The sequence below is a fragment of the Canis lupus genome, chromosome 24 (genome assembly GCF_011100685.1).
Source record: "Canis lupus familiaris isolate Mischka breed German Shepherd chromosome 24, alternate assembly UU_Cfam_GSD_1.0, whole genome shotgun sequence".
NCBI lineage: Eukaryota > Metazoa > Chordata > Mammalia > Carnivora > Canidae > Canis > Canis lupus.
Genome location: NC_049245.1, coordinates 34,397,837 through 34,413,454, shown reverse-complemented (window position 1 = coordinate 34,413,454; position 15,618 = coordinate 34,397,837). Strand labels below are relative to the sequence as shown.

The 15,618-nt window shown below is 51.3% G+C and overlaps 1 protein-coding gene and 1 pseudogene across 1 annotated transcript; both read left to right on the top strand.

Moving 5' to 3' along the window:
• The first annotated feature begins 5,551 nt into the window (after window positions 1–5,551).
• LOC485909 (thyrotropin-releasing hormone receptor-like) lies at window positions 5,552–10,552 on the top strand. Its single transcript, XM_038572996.1, has 3 exons — window positions 5,552–5,837; window positions 5,910–7,012; window positions 10,210–10,552. The coding sequence occupies exons 1-3, from the start codon at window positions 5,552–5,554 to the stop codon at window positions 10,522–10,524; spliced, it is 1,704 nt and encodes a 567-aa protein (XP_038428924.1). The 3' UTR covers window positions 10,525–10,552.
• A 3,428-nt stretch (window positions 10,553–13,980) lies between these two features.
• LOC102155298 lies at window positions 13,981–15,618 on the top strand (annotated as a pseudogene).

The following is a 15,618-nucleotide window of genomic DNA, read 5'->3' as shown; positions in this document are numbered from 1 at the left end:
CCCTCTGCTGGCTGCCACAGGCCCAGCCTGGGGGATGAGCGCCGGAAGAGGAAGCTTCCAAGTATGGAAAAGGCCACATTCCCTGCTGCCCACCTGGAAATGCCAATATGACCCTGGAAAGGAGTTCAAGTCCTGAGTTCCAATCCCCACTCTAGCACTTGCTGGCTCCAAAACAAAATATGTCTAAATTGCAAGACGAGAGTCCCTGAGTTCTAATCTCTTCTATTACACTCACCTTGTAGGGTGGGTGTTCTTGATTATCTATTGCTGGGGAGGAAACCGCCCCCAAATTTAGGGACCTGGAAACAAAGATTTACTACTATCTCACACAGTTCTGTGAGTTGACTGGGCTCAGCCGGGTGGTTCTTGCATGCAGTCTCTTGTACTGGTACAGGTGGAGAGGGACGGGCTGGGGTCGTTTGAAGGCTTGACTGGCCCCTCCACTCAGTGTCTGTGGCCACAGTGCTCATTATGTGGTCTGGACAGAACAGCCCATCTTACCAGCACCTTGGGATTCTGAGAGGTGGGAAGCAGAAGCTGCCAGGACAGTTAGGGGCTGTCCCTGGAACTGGGCAGCATCACTTCCACCAAAAGAATCACAGAACCCACCCAGACTCAAGGGAGCCCACCTCTTGACTGGGAGTGGCAAGGTCTGTCTTTCTTTCTTTCTTTCTTTCTTTCTTTCTTTCTTTCTTTCTTTCTTTCTTTCTTTCTTTCTCTTTTAAGGTCATGTTTCCAAAGATCACTTGGGACATATCCCTGGAATACCCTTGGAAAACACAATCTGCTGCTGTGAAGCAGGAGAAGCCAGGTGAAGCCTTTGACTTTCAAAGAGCAAGAGACATTCTGACTTCAGCTGGGAAGAACCTTGTAGAAGACGCTGTCTATACACTTGCATTCTCCAGATGCTACTCCAGGAAGAAGGGGAAGGAGAAATGGGAATAATCTCTATAGCATGCCAATGTTACTTTGAGCCATCCAGAGCTGCATTCAAATCTCAGCTCTCTCACTGAGGACTGGGTGGCTTGGTGGCACCTCTTATCACCTCTCTGAGACTTGGTCTCTTCACTCTCCATCTGAAGGAAGTCAAGGGGGTGGAAGCCGTCTGTGAAACTGAATGCCCATGGACCCATGGCCAGTCCTCAGGGGGGCTTCCTCATGCAGTGAGAACCAGGAGAGGGAAAGAGTGTCCTCCTGGGGACAGCATTGCTACCATCTGGCTACAGAGGGCTTCTGTGTACCCCTGAATGACACCTCAGGAGGCAGCTATGGAGGTGGGCATCCAGCACCAGGTCCCAGGCACCTGGGGCCCAAGTCACCCAACCTGCTCCCTCTGGAGCTTCACCTGAGGTGTGGGGAGCAGACTTCACCTGGAAGCCCTTCCCTGAGAGTGGCATGGATCTGTGCTCCCCACCTCTTCCACCCTAGGTCGCGGGGCAGATGAGGCAAGAAAGCAGCTAGAGCACAAACTTTCAGGAGGCACTCATTCAGGGTCATGTGCATGTAGGATCTCTCTGTCTCTTTCCCTCTCTTCCTCTCCCTCTAGGACTGGTTATATAAGAATATAACCTTCCCAGAAGCCCCCCGGCAACAGCCATTCATGACTCATTAACTAGAATTAGTCACTTGCCTATTCCAGCCATATCACGGGTAAAGGGGTTGGGATTGTGAATGCTGGGCAAGATGTTTTTCAAACGGTGAGCCACCACTGTAGATCAGGAACCAAATTAACAGATTGTAACCAGTATTTCTTTAAAAACAAAAAACAAAAAAAACAATAGAATAGAGAAAAAAAAACCAGCATACATTCGCTCTTAGTGAGCATAAGCATAATTTTGTAGACCTTGTTTTGGCCTGTGTGTGTGTCCAGGGGTGCTATCTGAAATGTATTTTTTGTGGGTACTGGGCAAAAAAGAAAACCGGTAGCTTAAGTCAATTGTTTGGGAATTCATAATGAGCCAACAGGATGACCATTCCAGCAGCTCTGCTGACATATCACTTTCTTGGGGAGGCATCCCCTGAATTCTCTACCCCGCCCTCACCGCAGACGACGTACGGCTCTCCAATACACACTGCTGTAACACCTCCAAAACTCTTACGGCACGTATAATGATCTATTTGTTCGCTGCCCTTACTGGACCGTAAGTGCTGGGAGGCGAGGCACCAAGTCTTCTGTGTTCACAGCTGCCTCCTAGCTGAAATGCCTTCCATGGGACAGGGTCTGGCGGAGGGCTTAGTACTGCACAGATATGGTTCCCACGCCTACTTTATCCCTTGCTGTCCATGGGGCACCGTAGATCACTTCAGCTCTCTTTGTCACTCTACCTCAGTTTATTCACCTGTCAAATGGGAATCGTCATGCTCCCTCTGCCTAATTCACAGACCTGGCTATTCATTCTGACGACCCAAATCAGTCCCTACAACAAAATCGGTGAACATGGGTTAAATTATTGAATGGGTTTCGCTTCCCACTTTGATAGACTTTGCTTCCTGACAATTGCTGACAGTCTGATTCACATGAGTCCGCTATTATCTATTGTTATGTAATGACTACCCTGAACTTGGTGACATAAAGCAACAACCCATGTCTTAATGCTCATGGATTGTGTTAGGACGTTGAATGGGACAGTGGAGATGGCTTGCCTTCCTCTGTGATGTCTTGGGATTCCAGCTGGGAGTGATTCAAATGATTGGGGGCTGGAATCTGGGAGCTTCCTCACTGCCCCTGTGTGATGTCTGAGCTGGGACATCGCATCTGGACTGTTGATCGAAGTGCCTCTATGTGGCTGCTTATGTGGCTTGGACTTCTTGTAGTGTCTGGTACCGAGAAGAAGCATCCCCAAAACAAGCATCCAAGAACGAGTGTTTCAGGAATCACATGCCCACAATTGGGGTCACCTGGGCTGGGCACTGAGATAAGGAAATTGTGTACAAAGTACAAAGGCTCCAAAGCAGGCAGGTGCTTGCCATGTGCAATAGCTTTACACAAGTTTATTCTCTCACAGTTTCTGGAGGCTGGAAGTTTACAGCCTAGGTGTCAGCAAGGCCATGCTCTTCTGAGGCTCAAGGGAAGGCTCAAGGCCTCGCCTCTCCCAACTTCTTCATTGGCTTATAACTGTAGCATTCCAACCTCTGCCTCTGTCTTTGCATGGCTTTTTCCACGTGAATGTCTCCTCTGTCTGAATCTCCCTCTCCTTTCTCTTATGAAGACACCAGACATTGAATTTTCGGCCACTCTAATCCAGGATGACCTCATCTTAATTAATTATACATGCGAAGACCCTATTTCCAAATAAGGTCACTTTCTGGGGTTTGGGGTAGATGTGAACTCTGGGGGGACACTATCCAACCATCGCACCGTGTAAGCCAGATAGATGGAGGCTCTGGCTGAGGCATCATGAGTAAGAGGGAGAGGTGGGGAGGGGCCACATCATGCAGGGCATTCTAGGGAATGCCCTTGTGGAAAGGGTTTGGATTCCTTTTAAGTGCAAAAGGATGCCATTGAGTGGCTTACTTTTTTAAAAGAGATTACTTGGTACTGCATGAAGAATGAGCTGTTGAGTTAGGAGCAAGAACATAGCTAAAGACCCACTGGGAAACAATCACAGTTGTCCTATCAAGAGGATCTGGATGGAGGAAAGTGCTAGTTCAGGACATGGTGGTGAAAGGTGCATTAATTTGATGTATATTTTGGAGGTAGAATTGAGGGACTTCCTTAAGTATTGGATGTCAGCAGTGAGGGAGAGATAAATAATTCCCAAATGTTTGGTTTTAACAACAGGGTGGAGGTTTTAGCAACCAGTGCCATTACTAAGATGTCTTTGCTAAATGAGGAAGACGAGATGAGTGAGGGCCTGGGAAAATAGAGAATGCCACTTGAGATGTACTTAGCTCATTGCCAAGTACTGCCCTTTGCTGCTGGCAACTGAACAGCTCAATTAGGCAGGAGAGAGAGCTGAGCCGGCAAGCTTAGAGGGAAAGAAGCCCAAGGAGCCACTTGCATTTAATATGGCTAAAAGGATTGCTCTGGACCACACTCAGGGAGGACTGCCACCCTCTGGACTGGGGAGGAGGAACCCTGGGCTTAACTGGCATTTGATACCTTGGAAAGAGCTGAGTAAGGGATGGCTGGGGTTGGGGTGGGGACACAGAGAGTGTTGGGGTTCTGCTTCCTGCCTGGCCCCTGACTCATGACATTGGAAATCATTCCTCTCTGGACCTCTGTTTCCTCACCTATAAAATGGGACTGACAGTACCTGCCTCGCCAGGGCTGGGGGAAATAAAGATAATGAACACAGCATGGTGTTTGGCTCTGAGTAGGATGCTTTGCTATTGTTATTGCTGAAGATCCCAGAGAAGAGTATAGGGCAGAGAAGTAGCATAGTATGTGTGTGTGGGGTATACGAATGAGGACTCCATGGACACAATACTGAGCTAAAATGCTAGTAGTCCCCCTCCCCACCTTACTAACCCATGTATCTTTGAGCGAGAAATTTAACTGCTCTAGACCTCAGTTTCTTTGTCTGTAAAGCGGGGGATCTGGAAATAACTTCCCCTTTGGATGTTGTGAGCACAGAATGAATAAATACATGTAAAGCACTCAGAATATCACCAGGCAATAGCAGGTGCTTCATATACGCTGTCATCATTCATTACAAAGGCTGACAACGGGGGATGTCCTGAACCCTGGCTGTGCCCCCAAGATACTACCCTACCAAGTTCCTCATCATGCATTTCTTATCCATTTATCAGAGTTTGGGGTCATACATGAGGGGAGGGAGGGATAAACATTAACCCCTTGCCAAGGCCGAGCATAGCTAAGCACTTTGCATGGATTTTTCCTATGTCCCTCGTGTAAGCCTTCCAAGGACACTCCGAGATGAGTTCCATCATTATTATCCCATCTCACAGATGAAGAAATAATTTTTAGAGAGCATAACTGACCGCAAGCAGCAAACGATTGTACAGCTTCTACTCTATGCAGGTACAGAGTTGGAGTCCCTGGAAAGCAGCCTTTATGCTTTTTATGAAGCTCAGTGGGTCCCACCTTCAGGAAGCTTTCTCTAAGTGGAGAAAAAAGTTTTTTCCTTTCTTCAACTACCATGATGCGTCTTCTCCTTCTCCGAGGCAAACACAAAGCTAAAGATGCCTAACTGGCTTGTGCCCTGTGAACGGCAGGGTCTTTGAGATGGGAGAGATCCTTCTGGAGGCGGGGCACACCTGCCAAGAATTTCCAGATCTTCTGCAGGAGGAAGAAAGGAAAACTGGGAAAGGTTAGCAGGAGAAAGGGAAAAAGTAACAAGGAGGTGCGAGTTTAGGAGACAGGACCGACCCAAGTCTAGATGGGCAAATACCCTCCCTTTCTCCGCAGCTCTGGGCCTCGCCAACAGCAGGGCTGAGGTTTCTGCCAGTAAAACAAGATAGGATTTCTGGATTGAGTCCAGGAGCCTGCGAGGGGCCGACTCCTCCCCCACGGCCCCGCGGAGCCGCCCCCATAGACTGGGGAAAGAGGCCTGCGAGCAGGGCGCCCCATACCACGGCCGCCCTTGGCATGCGTTCCCCCCACCCCGCACCCTGCATCCCCCACTCGACCCCAAGGGCCCGGGGTGCGGTGCCAGGAGCCCGTGGCAAAGAACGCGCGCTGCACCGGGTCAACCAGAATCAGCCAAGCGGTATCAGAGGAGAGACCACGCGAACTCCGGCCGAGGAAACGAACTCTGGTCGCGGAAAGCGGAGCAAGGAGACTAGCGAGGCGGAGACCCGGCCCCACGCCCCGTGCCTCCTGCAGCGGACACCCCAGATCGGAGTCCCGAGCGCCCCGAGCCTACGGAGCGGAGGTAAGACCTGACGCCGGCTCCAGCAGCAGGTCTGTCGGGGGCGGCCTCTGGGCGCCCAGTGCGCTCCGGGAGCGCCCCGCCAGCAGCCCGCAACGCGCCCCTGCGGGGAACCGCGGCCCCGGGAAGATTGCGCGCTTCAGAGGCGTCTTGGAAACCGGCTCCTGGTCCCGATTCCTGGGAGTCCCCAGCGCTCTGCGGGGGACAGTGGGACCCTGCCCGGAGCTGGAGAAACCTGTTCCGCAGGAGGCAGCGGCCGGCACCCCACCTCCCGCCCCGAGAGCGAGAGCGAGCGTCTCCAGACCCCCGAGGGCACTGGTGCGGCCGCCCGGCCGGGTAATCGCCCCAGCTCGCCCCAGCTCGCCTTCGCCGTGCAGTGCGGCCCCGAGCGCATGGAGAACCACACCGAGCACCCCCAGCGCGCCAACGCGTCGGGCCTGGGCACCATGCCGCGGTCCCCGCTGGCTGTACAAGCGGTGACCTTGACCCTCGTGCCCTTCGTCTGCGCCATGGGCGTGGCGGGCAACGCCATGGTGGTGCTGGTGGTGCTCCGGAGCCGCCACATGGTCACACCCACCAACTGTTACCTGGTGAGCCTGGCCGCCGCGGACCTGCTGGTGCTCCTGGCGGCCGGAGTCCCCACCGTGGCCGAGGCGGCGTCCGCCCGGGTTTGGGTCTTCGGCCACGCGGGCTGCCTGGGCATCACCTACCTGCAGTACGTGGGCATCAACGCGTCCACGGGCTCCATCACCGCGTTCACGGTGGAGCGCTACCTCGCCATCTGCCACCCGCTGCGCGCCCAAACTCTGTGCACCGTGGCGCGGGCCAAGCGCATCGCGGCATCCGTGTGGCTGGGCACCGGCGCCTACTGCGTGCTCTGGCTCTTCCTGGTGGACACACGCGAGACCGCGTACGCCGACGGCGTGCAGGTGCAGTGCGGCTACCGCGTGTCGCGCTCCCTCTACCTGCCCATCTATTTCCTGGACTTCGCGCTCTTCTATGCGCTGCCCCTGGGCCTGGCCACCGTGTTCTACGTGCTCATAGCGCGCGTCCTCTTTGTGGGGCCGCTGTCTCCTGAGGACCCAGGGCACTCCGGCTCTGCGCCCCAGGGCCACCTTGCTGGCCACCAGCGCTTCTCCTCCAGAGGCAAGAGAGGTGCCCTCAGCTCCCGGAAGCAGGTGGGGACCTCGGTCTTCCTTGGGATCCCTGTGCAGAGCCAGCAGATGGATGGATGGAAGCTTGGGCCCTTTTGGAGTCAAACTCCTCAGTGTCAAGCCCTGTCGTGCCATTTAGTAGGCTTGATTTTGGAGCTATCACTTCTGTCTTTCTGAGCCTCAGTTTCCTCTTCTGTCATATGGGATAATGACAGCGCCTACCACATTGGAGTGTCCTGAGAAATGGGATTACCCATGGGAAGCCTTTAGCCCATGTGAAGCATGTCACAAACTAAATATTCAATTAAGATTGGTTATTTTTTAAAGATTATTTATCTATTAATGAGAGACACAGAGAGAGAGGGAGAGAGAGAGAGAGAGAGAGAGAGGCAAAAACATAGGCAGAGGGAGAAGCAGGTTCCCTGTAGGGAGCCTGATGCAGAACTCCATCCCAGGATCCCAGGATCACCACCTGTAGAAGGGAGGTGCTCAACCACTGAGCCATCCAGGTCCCCTAAGATTGGTTATTATTAAACTTTCCCAACCAGTGCTACACCCATGGTGGTATTCTCCTAATGATGGGGAGACTAAGACCCAGAGAGGAGAAGTGACTTTCTCAAGTCCTTACCACATCTGACACTAAAGCTGCCAGCATGGACTCCAGAGCCAGTCAGCCTAGGGGGGGATGGGTTGTGGTGAGGTCAGGAGAGACCCAGCACTTACAGAGCACTTACTGTGTGCCTGACATTCCTGACATTACTCATTTGGGAGGTTGAACACCTATTTTCATGGATAAAGAAATAGGCTCAGAGTGGACAAAGGGAGTGAGAAGGTGACACATGGAGGGAAGTGGGACGAGAACCCAAGTGTCCAGACTCCTTATATCCTCCACCCACACTCCAGCAGGCAGTGTGGCTTCCCAAGGGTATTCAAGGAATACAGGTGGGAGGAGAGCTCCCCAAACCCAACTGGTCTTTATCTTCAGCCTTCCACCCACACCCTCAGCTGGCGGGGGAGGGGGGAGGACACCTAGCCCCTGCTGAGTCACTCCTGAGCCCTGGGCGTGAGGACCATCTGTGCCATCTCCCTGCCTCCCGGGGTGGGTGCACTGTTGGGGGGCCCTTCCAGCCGCCTCAAACAGCCCCTGCTTGCAGGCATGTTAGCTCAAGAATGGTTCTTAGAGGAAAGGGGGCAGGACGTAGGCTGAGCAGGTGCGGAGCATTAACTCTGGCTGTAGGCCCCACACCACCTTAGGCTCCAGACAAATGTCCCTCCTTCCCAACCACTACTTATTTACTTCTCTGTTTACCACTTTCCTGCTCAGTCTAAAAGGGCTGGGTTCAAGCTCCCACCTGGCCTATGTTTTGGGTGCAACTTCTGCTGGTGAAAATTGTATTCCAGACCTGGATCTATCCAGCCTCCAGCTTTGTTAATGTCTTGCTGTGTGGCCTTGGGTAGGTCACCTCACCTCTCTGAACCTTGATTTTCAACTCAGTAAAGTCATTATAACTATAGTGCCCTCTACCTCAGTGGATGATAGTGAATATTATGAATCTGGCACATAGTAAGTGTTCAGTATAGGGTACCTATTATTACTGTTTTGTTGGAGCATCAGTGTCTTTTTGACAGTGGGCAGTCTAAGGACTAAGCATTCTTTGATGTCCAAGAGAGCCCTTGCAGAATGCCGTGTACAACAGCAACAGGGAAGAGGCATTGAATGAAAGCCGCATGTCTAGGAGAGCAAGGTAGAGAATATTACTGCTACTAATAATAGTTAACAATTATTGGGGATTTTCTATGTGCCAGGCACTGGCCCAAGTCTTTTACAAAAGTTAGCATATTGAGTTTTTCTAATAACTCCGTGATCTATGTACTGCTACCATCTCTGTTTGACAGACGAGGAAACTGAGTCACAGAGGGGCTGCCCCAGGTTACAGGACTGGTAAGAGCAGAGCCAAGATTTGAACCCAGGCAAACTGGCTCCACAGCCCACACACTGGTATCCAGTATTTATCACCCAAAGTTACTTAAAATGGAGTAGAATTAAATCTGAATTTGATAAAATCAGGAGTCAAGACTGACTAGGGAATTCCTGAGATTTCTGGTGCCTGGAGAATATTACAGCACTGAAGTTTATTGATGTAGTCAGGGTCAGGCCTCTTTGGAGAGATCACTTCTAGCACTAAAGTCCTGGACTCTGGGAAGCAATCTTACACAGGAACATTCCAGGCTAGCTTCCTCCTTGATGGGCAAGTTGTCTCAATGCAAGCTCTAGCAAGTGCACTTTTGCCACCCTAGATCTGGTCTCCAAAGGAGTCACCCAGGACTCCAGCAGCCTGAGTGTGCTGCTGTCCTCCGTATTAGTGATGTCTCTGTCTCCCATTGACCGATGCCCCTTGTGGGCTTTTCATTCTGGAACTTAAAAACGAAGCATCTTTTGAAACACCTTCCAGTGTGTACCACCTCTAGGAGGCTTTAGTCTTAGCCGTTAGGGAAGTGCTGGCCTAGGATGAAGTGGGAGGAGGGGAGGGATGGGAGGGAAGGGGGCTGGGGCACGACTGGCTGTCCAGAGAAGACGGGAGGAAGAGTCTGGAGATCGAATTGGGGGTGGGGTGCAATGACAGCAGCACAGGTGAGCAAGTGGGTGGCCAGGGATGTTGGGGGAGAAGTTGAGAGGTGCATCCAAGCTAAACAGCTGGTTAGTGGTGCAACCAGGATCCTAACTAACCCCGTTGTGCCTGGCTCTGAGCTCCGAGCACTTGCAGTAGTAGTCGCAGAGGTCCTGTTAGCGGCAGCCCATGTGGGGCATTTAGGGCCCGCTTGGCACTGTTCTGCGTTCCTCACCATCATTCACTGCTTCAATCCTCAAGTCTTCCTGTGATGAGGCAGTGGATTCGTGAATTTGCTGCCAGCAAGAATGATGGCCTGTCCAAGGGCTTTGGAGGTGGCTGGGGGGTGGGTGGGGGTAGGAGGTGGGATGGGGGTGTCCCTCCCTCTGTACCCCGGGAAAATGAGTTGAGCAAGGCCTGGGAGGATGCACAGCAGCTTTCTAGCTGGGAATGGGGTTGAAGGGGAGCGGGGACATGCTTGAGGGCACCTTTGGCGAAGGCCTGTGCTCTGTTGGCTTCCTCCTCTTGCAAGCCCACAGAGAGGCCAGGACCTCGGATTCTCCCTCTGCATTCGGCACCCACGTGTCCCCTTTTTCCTGTCTTACCTGGCAGGTCACCAAGATGCTGGCTGTGGTGGTGCTGGTTTTTGCTCTGCTCTGGCTGCCCTACCGCACCCTAGTGGTGGTGAATTCCTTTCTGAGCCCGCCTTACCTCAACCTTGGCTTCCTTCTCTTCTGCCGCCTTTGCGTCTACCTGAACAGCGCGGTCAACCCGGTCATCTACGCCCTGATGTCCCAGCGCTTCCGGGAGGCCTTCCACGGACTATTTCAGTGTCGGCGGGCCCCACCCCAGCTCCCGCCTCAGGAGGCCGCCTCTGTGTACTACAGTGTCATCAAAGACTCCTCCCAGATCAGATTGAGCTCCTAGAAGCAACCAGGGAGCATGATGTCCAGACAGGAAGGAGATCCTGGCACCTGAGGGCAAGACTCACTACTTCATCTCTACTGAGGGGGGAGTGGTGGAGGAGGGAGTAGTGCCCAGGACTGTTTGGTACAGGTGCACAGGTTGTGCACTGCACACAGCCCTAGGGGGGTCACCATTCACATCACAGTCGAGATTTGTATATTTAGTAAAACAATTTCCAGATCTAATAAGTATACAATCTGAGAGGGAGGCACCTCTTTATAATTTACACAAAAGCACTCTATGGCCTAATGACAGCCTGGTGGATGAACATTTGCAGATTGAGTAGGGTAGGAGCTAGCATCAGGGTCTCTTGGGAATCTGTGCACACTCTTCATGAAAATTCAGGGAACCTTTTATTTTAAATCCTGCAGAATAAACATCAAATGCTGCCTCCCTCTGCATAGTGACATATGACTTTATTGAGATGCTGCTACATACAGGGCAAGCCTGCTGGGCAGTACAGATACTACAGAGATGATGCCAACTGGGCTCCTGTTCTTAGGAGCTCCCAGTCTAATAGGGGAGGGAAGTGAGAACACGTCCAGCATGGCACTGGAATCCTGGCTGATGTGCCTGGGGAGGCAGCCAGGTGGGTGCTGGAGACACCTGCCTTGTCTAAACAGGGCCTGAGCCCTCTGGACCTGTCGCCTGAATCCAGGTTTCTAGGACCACCAAACCTCATAGTGCAGGGAAGGAGGAATATAAAATGACTGCTGGAACCAGCCTTACCTAGAGGCAGGGTCTCCATGTTTTCATTGAAGGGAATCTGAAACATCCCCCTCCTAAAAAAAATCCCCCCACCCACCCTCTGTTGGTGTTTATTTGAAGTTTGTTAAGCATTGTCTTTCCTGGATATGCACATTTCCTTGGGAGAAGGAGTTAACTGAGTCCCTGAAACTTCAATGTGGATGGCAAGTTCTTAAAAGCTTTCCCTCTAAAAAAGATTTAAGGTACCAAAGGATCTAGAACAAGGTAGCATTGACAGGTAGGGAGACAGGGCAGAGAGAGAAATGAGGTGGGACAGACAGGGGGTTTTCTGGGTAGCCCCACCCACCCTAGGATCTTGGCAAAGCATTGTTAGGGCAAGAGACCACTGTTAGGGAGACCCCTGTGGGGTCTCCACTTGTTGGGCTCAGTAGAAATTCAGAGACATTCTCATGGAACAGGTTAAGGTAAGATTTATTGTGTAGGTAGTAAAGTTCTTTGAGGGTCGGAGAGAAAAGAAAATGTGCAGGTTCCCCATCCCACCATTTTCCCACGGAAAGGAATGAGGGCACAGGTGATTTACTGGACTCATAGTGTAGGCTGTGTTCCAGGGGAGGGTTCCCACACCTACTACTCTCCCTTCTTATGGGGATCATGTGAAAGCAGCCTCATCAATGAAGGGAAGCAACAAACTGCCTGGATACCAAGCAGAAGGGATTGGGGGTGACCATGGTTCTCAGGAGTCGTCTGGGGACTGAACCTACCTTTAGGGACACTGGGAACCATGGAAAGGTACAGTCTCTTGTGCTGAGGAAAGGGCCCCTGATCTCATGGAAACTAAGAAGGAGACACTTCCCCTTCATAACCCAGCTGGCTTAATGCCCAGGCAACCCTTGAGAACTTTGGGAGGGCCACTTTTGGACAACTCTGTACATTGCAGGACTTTTCTTTGAGCATCATATATACAATGGCCTAGGTGCATATGACAGCTGCAGAAGTTGTACTAGACATTTTATTATCATTCATTCATTTTGGTTCCTTGACTTCTGAACATCCTTTCTACACATGGGACATCACCCATGTGTAAATCTTCTAGAAGGCAGGTTACCTTCTCCCACCAAGGACACCTGAAAAGCCAGACACTTGCTTTCCTTTCCCCTGGCACCTGGGGCGTAGGCCATGTGACTTGGGTTCAGCTAATCAGATGCCCAGGATTTGAATCTTCAGCAACTGATACAAATGTATGAGGCGGGGAGAGGGGAGAGGGGAGTATTTTATTCACGCTAGTGATAGCAACGGTGGTATCCATTTTTCACTGGCAGTGGGAGCAACCACAGCAGCATGACCTCCGCTGTCTGGGGGCAGTGGTGGCAGTGGCATCCCCACAGGATGTATTTGATTCCTGCTACCCAGTCTGCTCCAATTCCCACCTATATTCTACCTTGGTTGCAGGAGTCTCCCAACCTCATTAAAAAACCCCATTTTCGCTTATGCTAGTCTGGGTCAATGTCTGTTGATTGCAACCAGAAAGCCTGGCTGATCTGAGGCTTTAATCTCAAGCTCATCTCTGGTCTCTAACAAGCTAAGCCACAAAGATTCCCTAATGCTGCGATTCCCCTCCAGTTGTGTACTAGCATTTCTACCTGGATGATAAACCCACTGTGGCCAATCTGAATCATCATCCTCCCTCCCCACCCCAGATAACTTCCACTCCATTCCTCAGCCAAAACTCTTGAGTCATCCCACTTTTGCCCCCTTCTTCCTTCATATCTAAATAGTTACTGATGAGTGAAAGCCTCCTTTCATCTCCACTCCCATCTCTTGCTGGACCATTGCCTCCACCTCTTGCTGACCTGCCTTCAGCATCTCCTGCTTGCCTCCATTTCTCCACAGACTGTTCACATTCGAGGACGCCCATGGAGTGGTCACTGTGTACGTGAGCTTTGGGATCAAACTAGATCTGGAGTCAATATTCACCCCACCACTCCCCTAAGTGTGACCTAAGCCTAGTTATTTATTAGAATGACAATTTGTCTGTGTTTGCCCAGGACTGCCCCAGTTTTAGTATTTCAAGTCCCGGGTCCTGGCAAAAACCCTATTTATATTTATAAATTATTAATAATACTACCTTTCTTTGTAATGTAAGTTTTGTTTTTCGAATCTGTAAAATGGGATGTACAGTCGGATTTAGGCTGCAGCATTGTTCTGCTCATCGTTAGGAGCCATAAAAAGTGTTTGCACTTAGTAAGCCTAGAAAAAATACTATCTACTTAAAAATATCTTCCACATAGCATTCCATTCTTTGCCCTCACAGAGCTCTTTACAATTTGGAATTCTATGCTATTTGAAATGCTATAGCTAGTTGTAGCTAATAAATACTGTGGTCTTCCTCACCAGATTCTGAAAGGCAGATCCCATGAAGGCAGGGACCGTGTCTGGCTTTTTCACTGTTGTTTCCCAGAGCCTAGAACAGTGCCTGGCACATAGCAGGTATCCAGAAATAATTGTTGGGTAGAATAAAGGATGGATAATGAATAAAGACTAACTTTAATTTAAGTACTCAAGACCATTTGCTGCGATTTGGCTTCCAGTTTGAGAAAGGCTTGAGGTGGGGATTGTGACTTATTGGGGTTCTATGTTGGCAACACAAAGTGTCTCTCAATAGCTACATTAAAAAGGAATTTGAGTAGCCTCGCCACGGCTGCCAAGAGTTTCTCTGGCCAGTGTTGCTTCCACCAGCCTACAGCATGGGAAATACCTTTGCAAACCTCTTCAAGGGCCTTTTTGGCAAAAAAGAAATGCACATTCTCATGGTGGGCTTGGATGCTGTGGGGAAGACCACCATCCTGTACAAACTAAAGCTGGGTGAGATCATGACCACCATTCAACGTGGAGACCGTGGCTTCAACGTGGAGACCGTGGAGTACAAGAACATCAGCCTCACCGGGTGGGACGTGGGCAGCCAGGGCAAGATCCAGCCTCTGTGGCGCCACTACTTCCAGAATACACAAGGTCTCATCTGTGGTTGAAGCAATGACCGAGAGCCTGTGAACGAGGCCTGTGAGGAGCTCATGAGGATGCTGGCGGAGAATGAGCTCAGGGATGCCGTCCTGCTGGTGTTTGCCAACAAGCAGGACCTCCCGAACGCCACAAATGCTGCTCAGATCACAGACAAGCTGGGGCTGCACTCCCTGCGCCACAGGAACTGGTACATTCAGGCCACCTGTGCCACCAGCGGGGTTGGGCTCTGTGAGGGACTGGACTGGCTGTCTAATCAGCTCTGGAACCAGAAGTGAGCCGCGCCCCCCTCCCCTCATTCCCTCCTTCCACCCTACTTTGCTCTCATGTGGTGTGAGTGCCAGAAGCTGTCTCCATGGTCGGTCACAGTGTGCTTCACCACGCTGTAAATGTGCAGGGCACAGCCTGCAGCCGGGTTTTTATTTAATGTAAATAGTTTGTGTTCCCAACGAGGCAGTTTCTGGTACTCCTATGCAATATTATTCAGCTTTTTTTTTTTTTATTGTACAAAGAGAATTAACCCACTGTTCAATACTGAGAAGGGATTTAGGCACATGGGGCCTCCAGGAGTTGCTGTGTCAGACCAGCCTGGCATGCCTCCTCTGGGCATTAAATCTATGTTGAGATCCATTTTGGTGGTTGGTTTTTAACCCAAACTCAGTGCATTTTTAAAATCATTACCAATACAAGAAAAGGAGAACACTTGAACACACAGAAGGGAGAAACATGCCTAGTGTAGGTTCTGCAGTGGTGGCCAGAGTCCAGTCCACCAGTGGGTCATTTCTCGTCGGGAACGTGAGACGGGCCAGAACCAGCCACAGTCCATTCTGCATGGTCACGATAGGGTCCCTGTGATCGCTCTGTCTCGGGTCATCCTGCATCCCCTAGCGTTTGTGCTTGTGCTTACACGGCTGCCCAGGAGATGGGCTGGGGGCTGCATCTCGGCTCGTGGGCCCCTTGGAGGGACTCCGGCCTCCCTGGGGGTGGTGGGGGGCACTCTGGCTTGCTCTGGGCCGCCTGGGGTCTCACCAGCAGGAGTGCAGGCAGGCAGGCCAGTCATCCCAGCGCCTCAGCCCCCGGAGCCCTGGGAGCCCCTGTCTACATATGCTTTCACTCCCTCAGCCTGCAAGGGTCAGATTTGCCACCGAAACGATGACCTCTACTGTTTTCTTTTGTATTTTGATAAACACTGACGAAGCTGGAGCTGTTCAACTTTATCTTGGGGAAGTCCTCAGAACTGGTTCATTTGGTGTCGTGGACCCTCTTACTGCTTTCAATACACGATTAGTAATCAACTGTTTTGTATACTTGTTTTCAGTTTTCATTTCGACA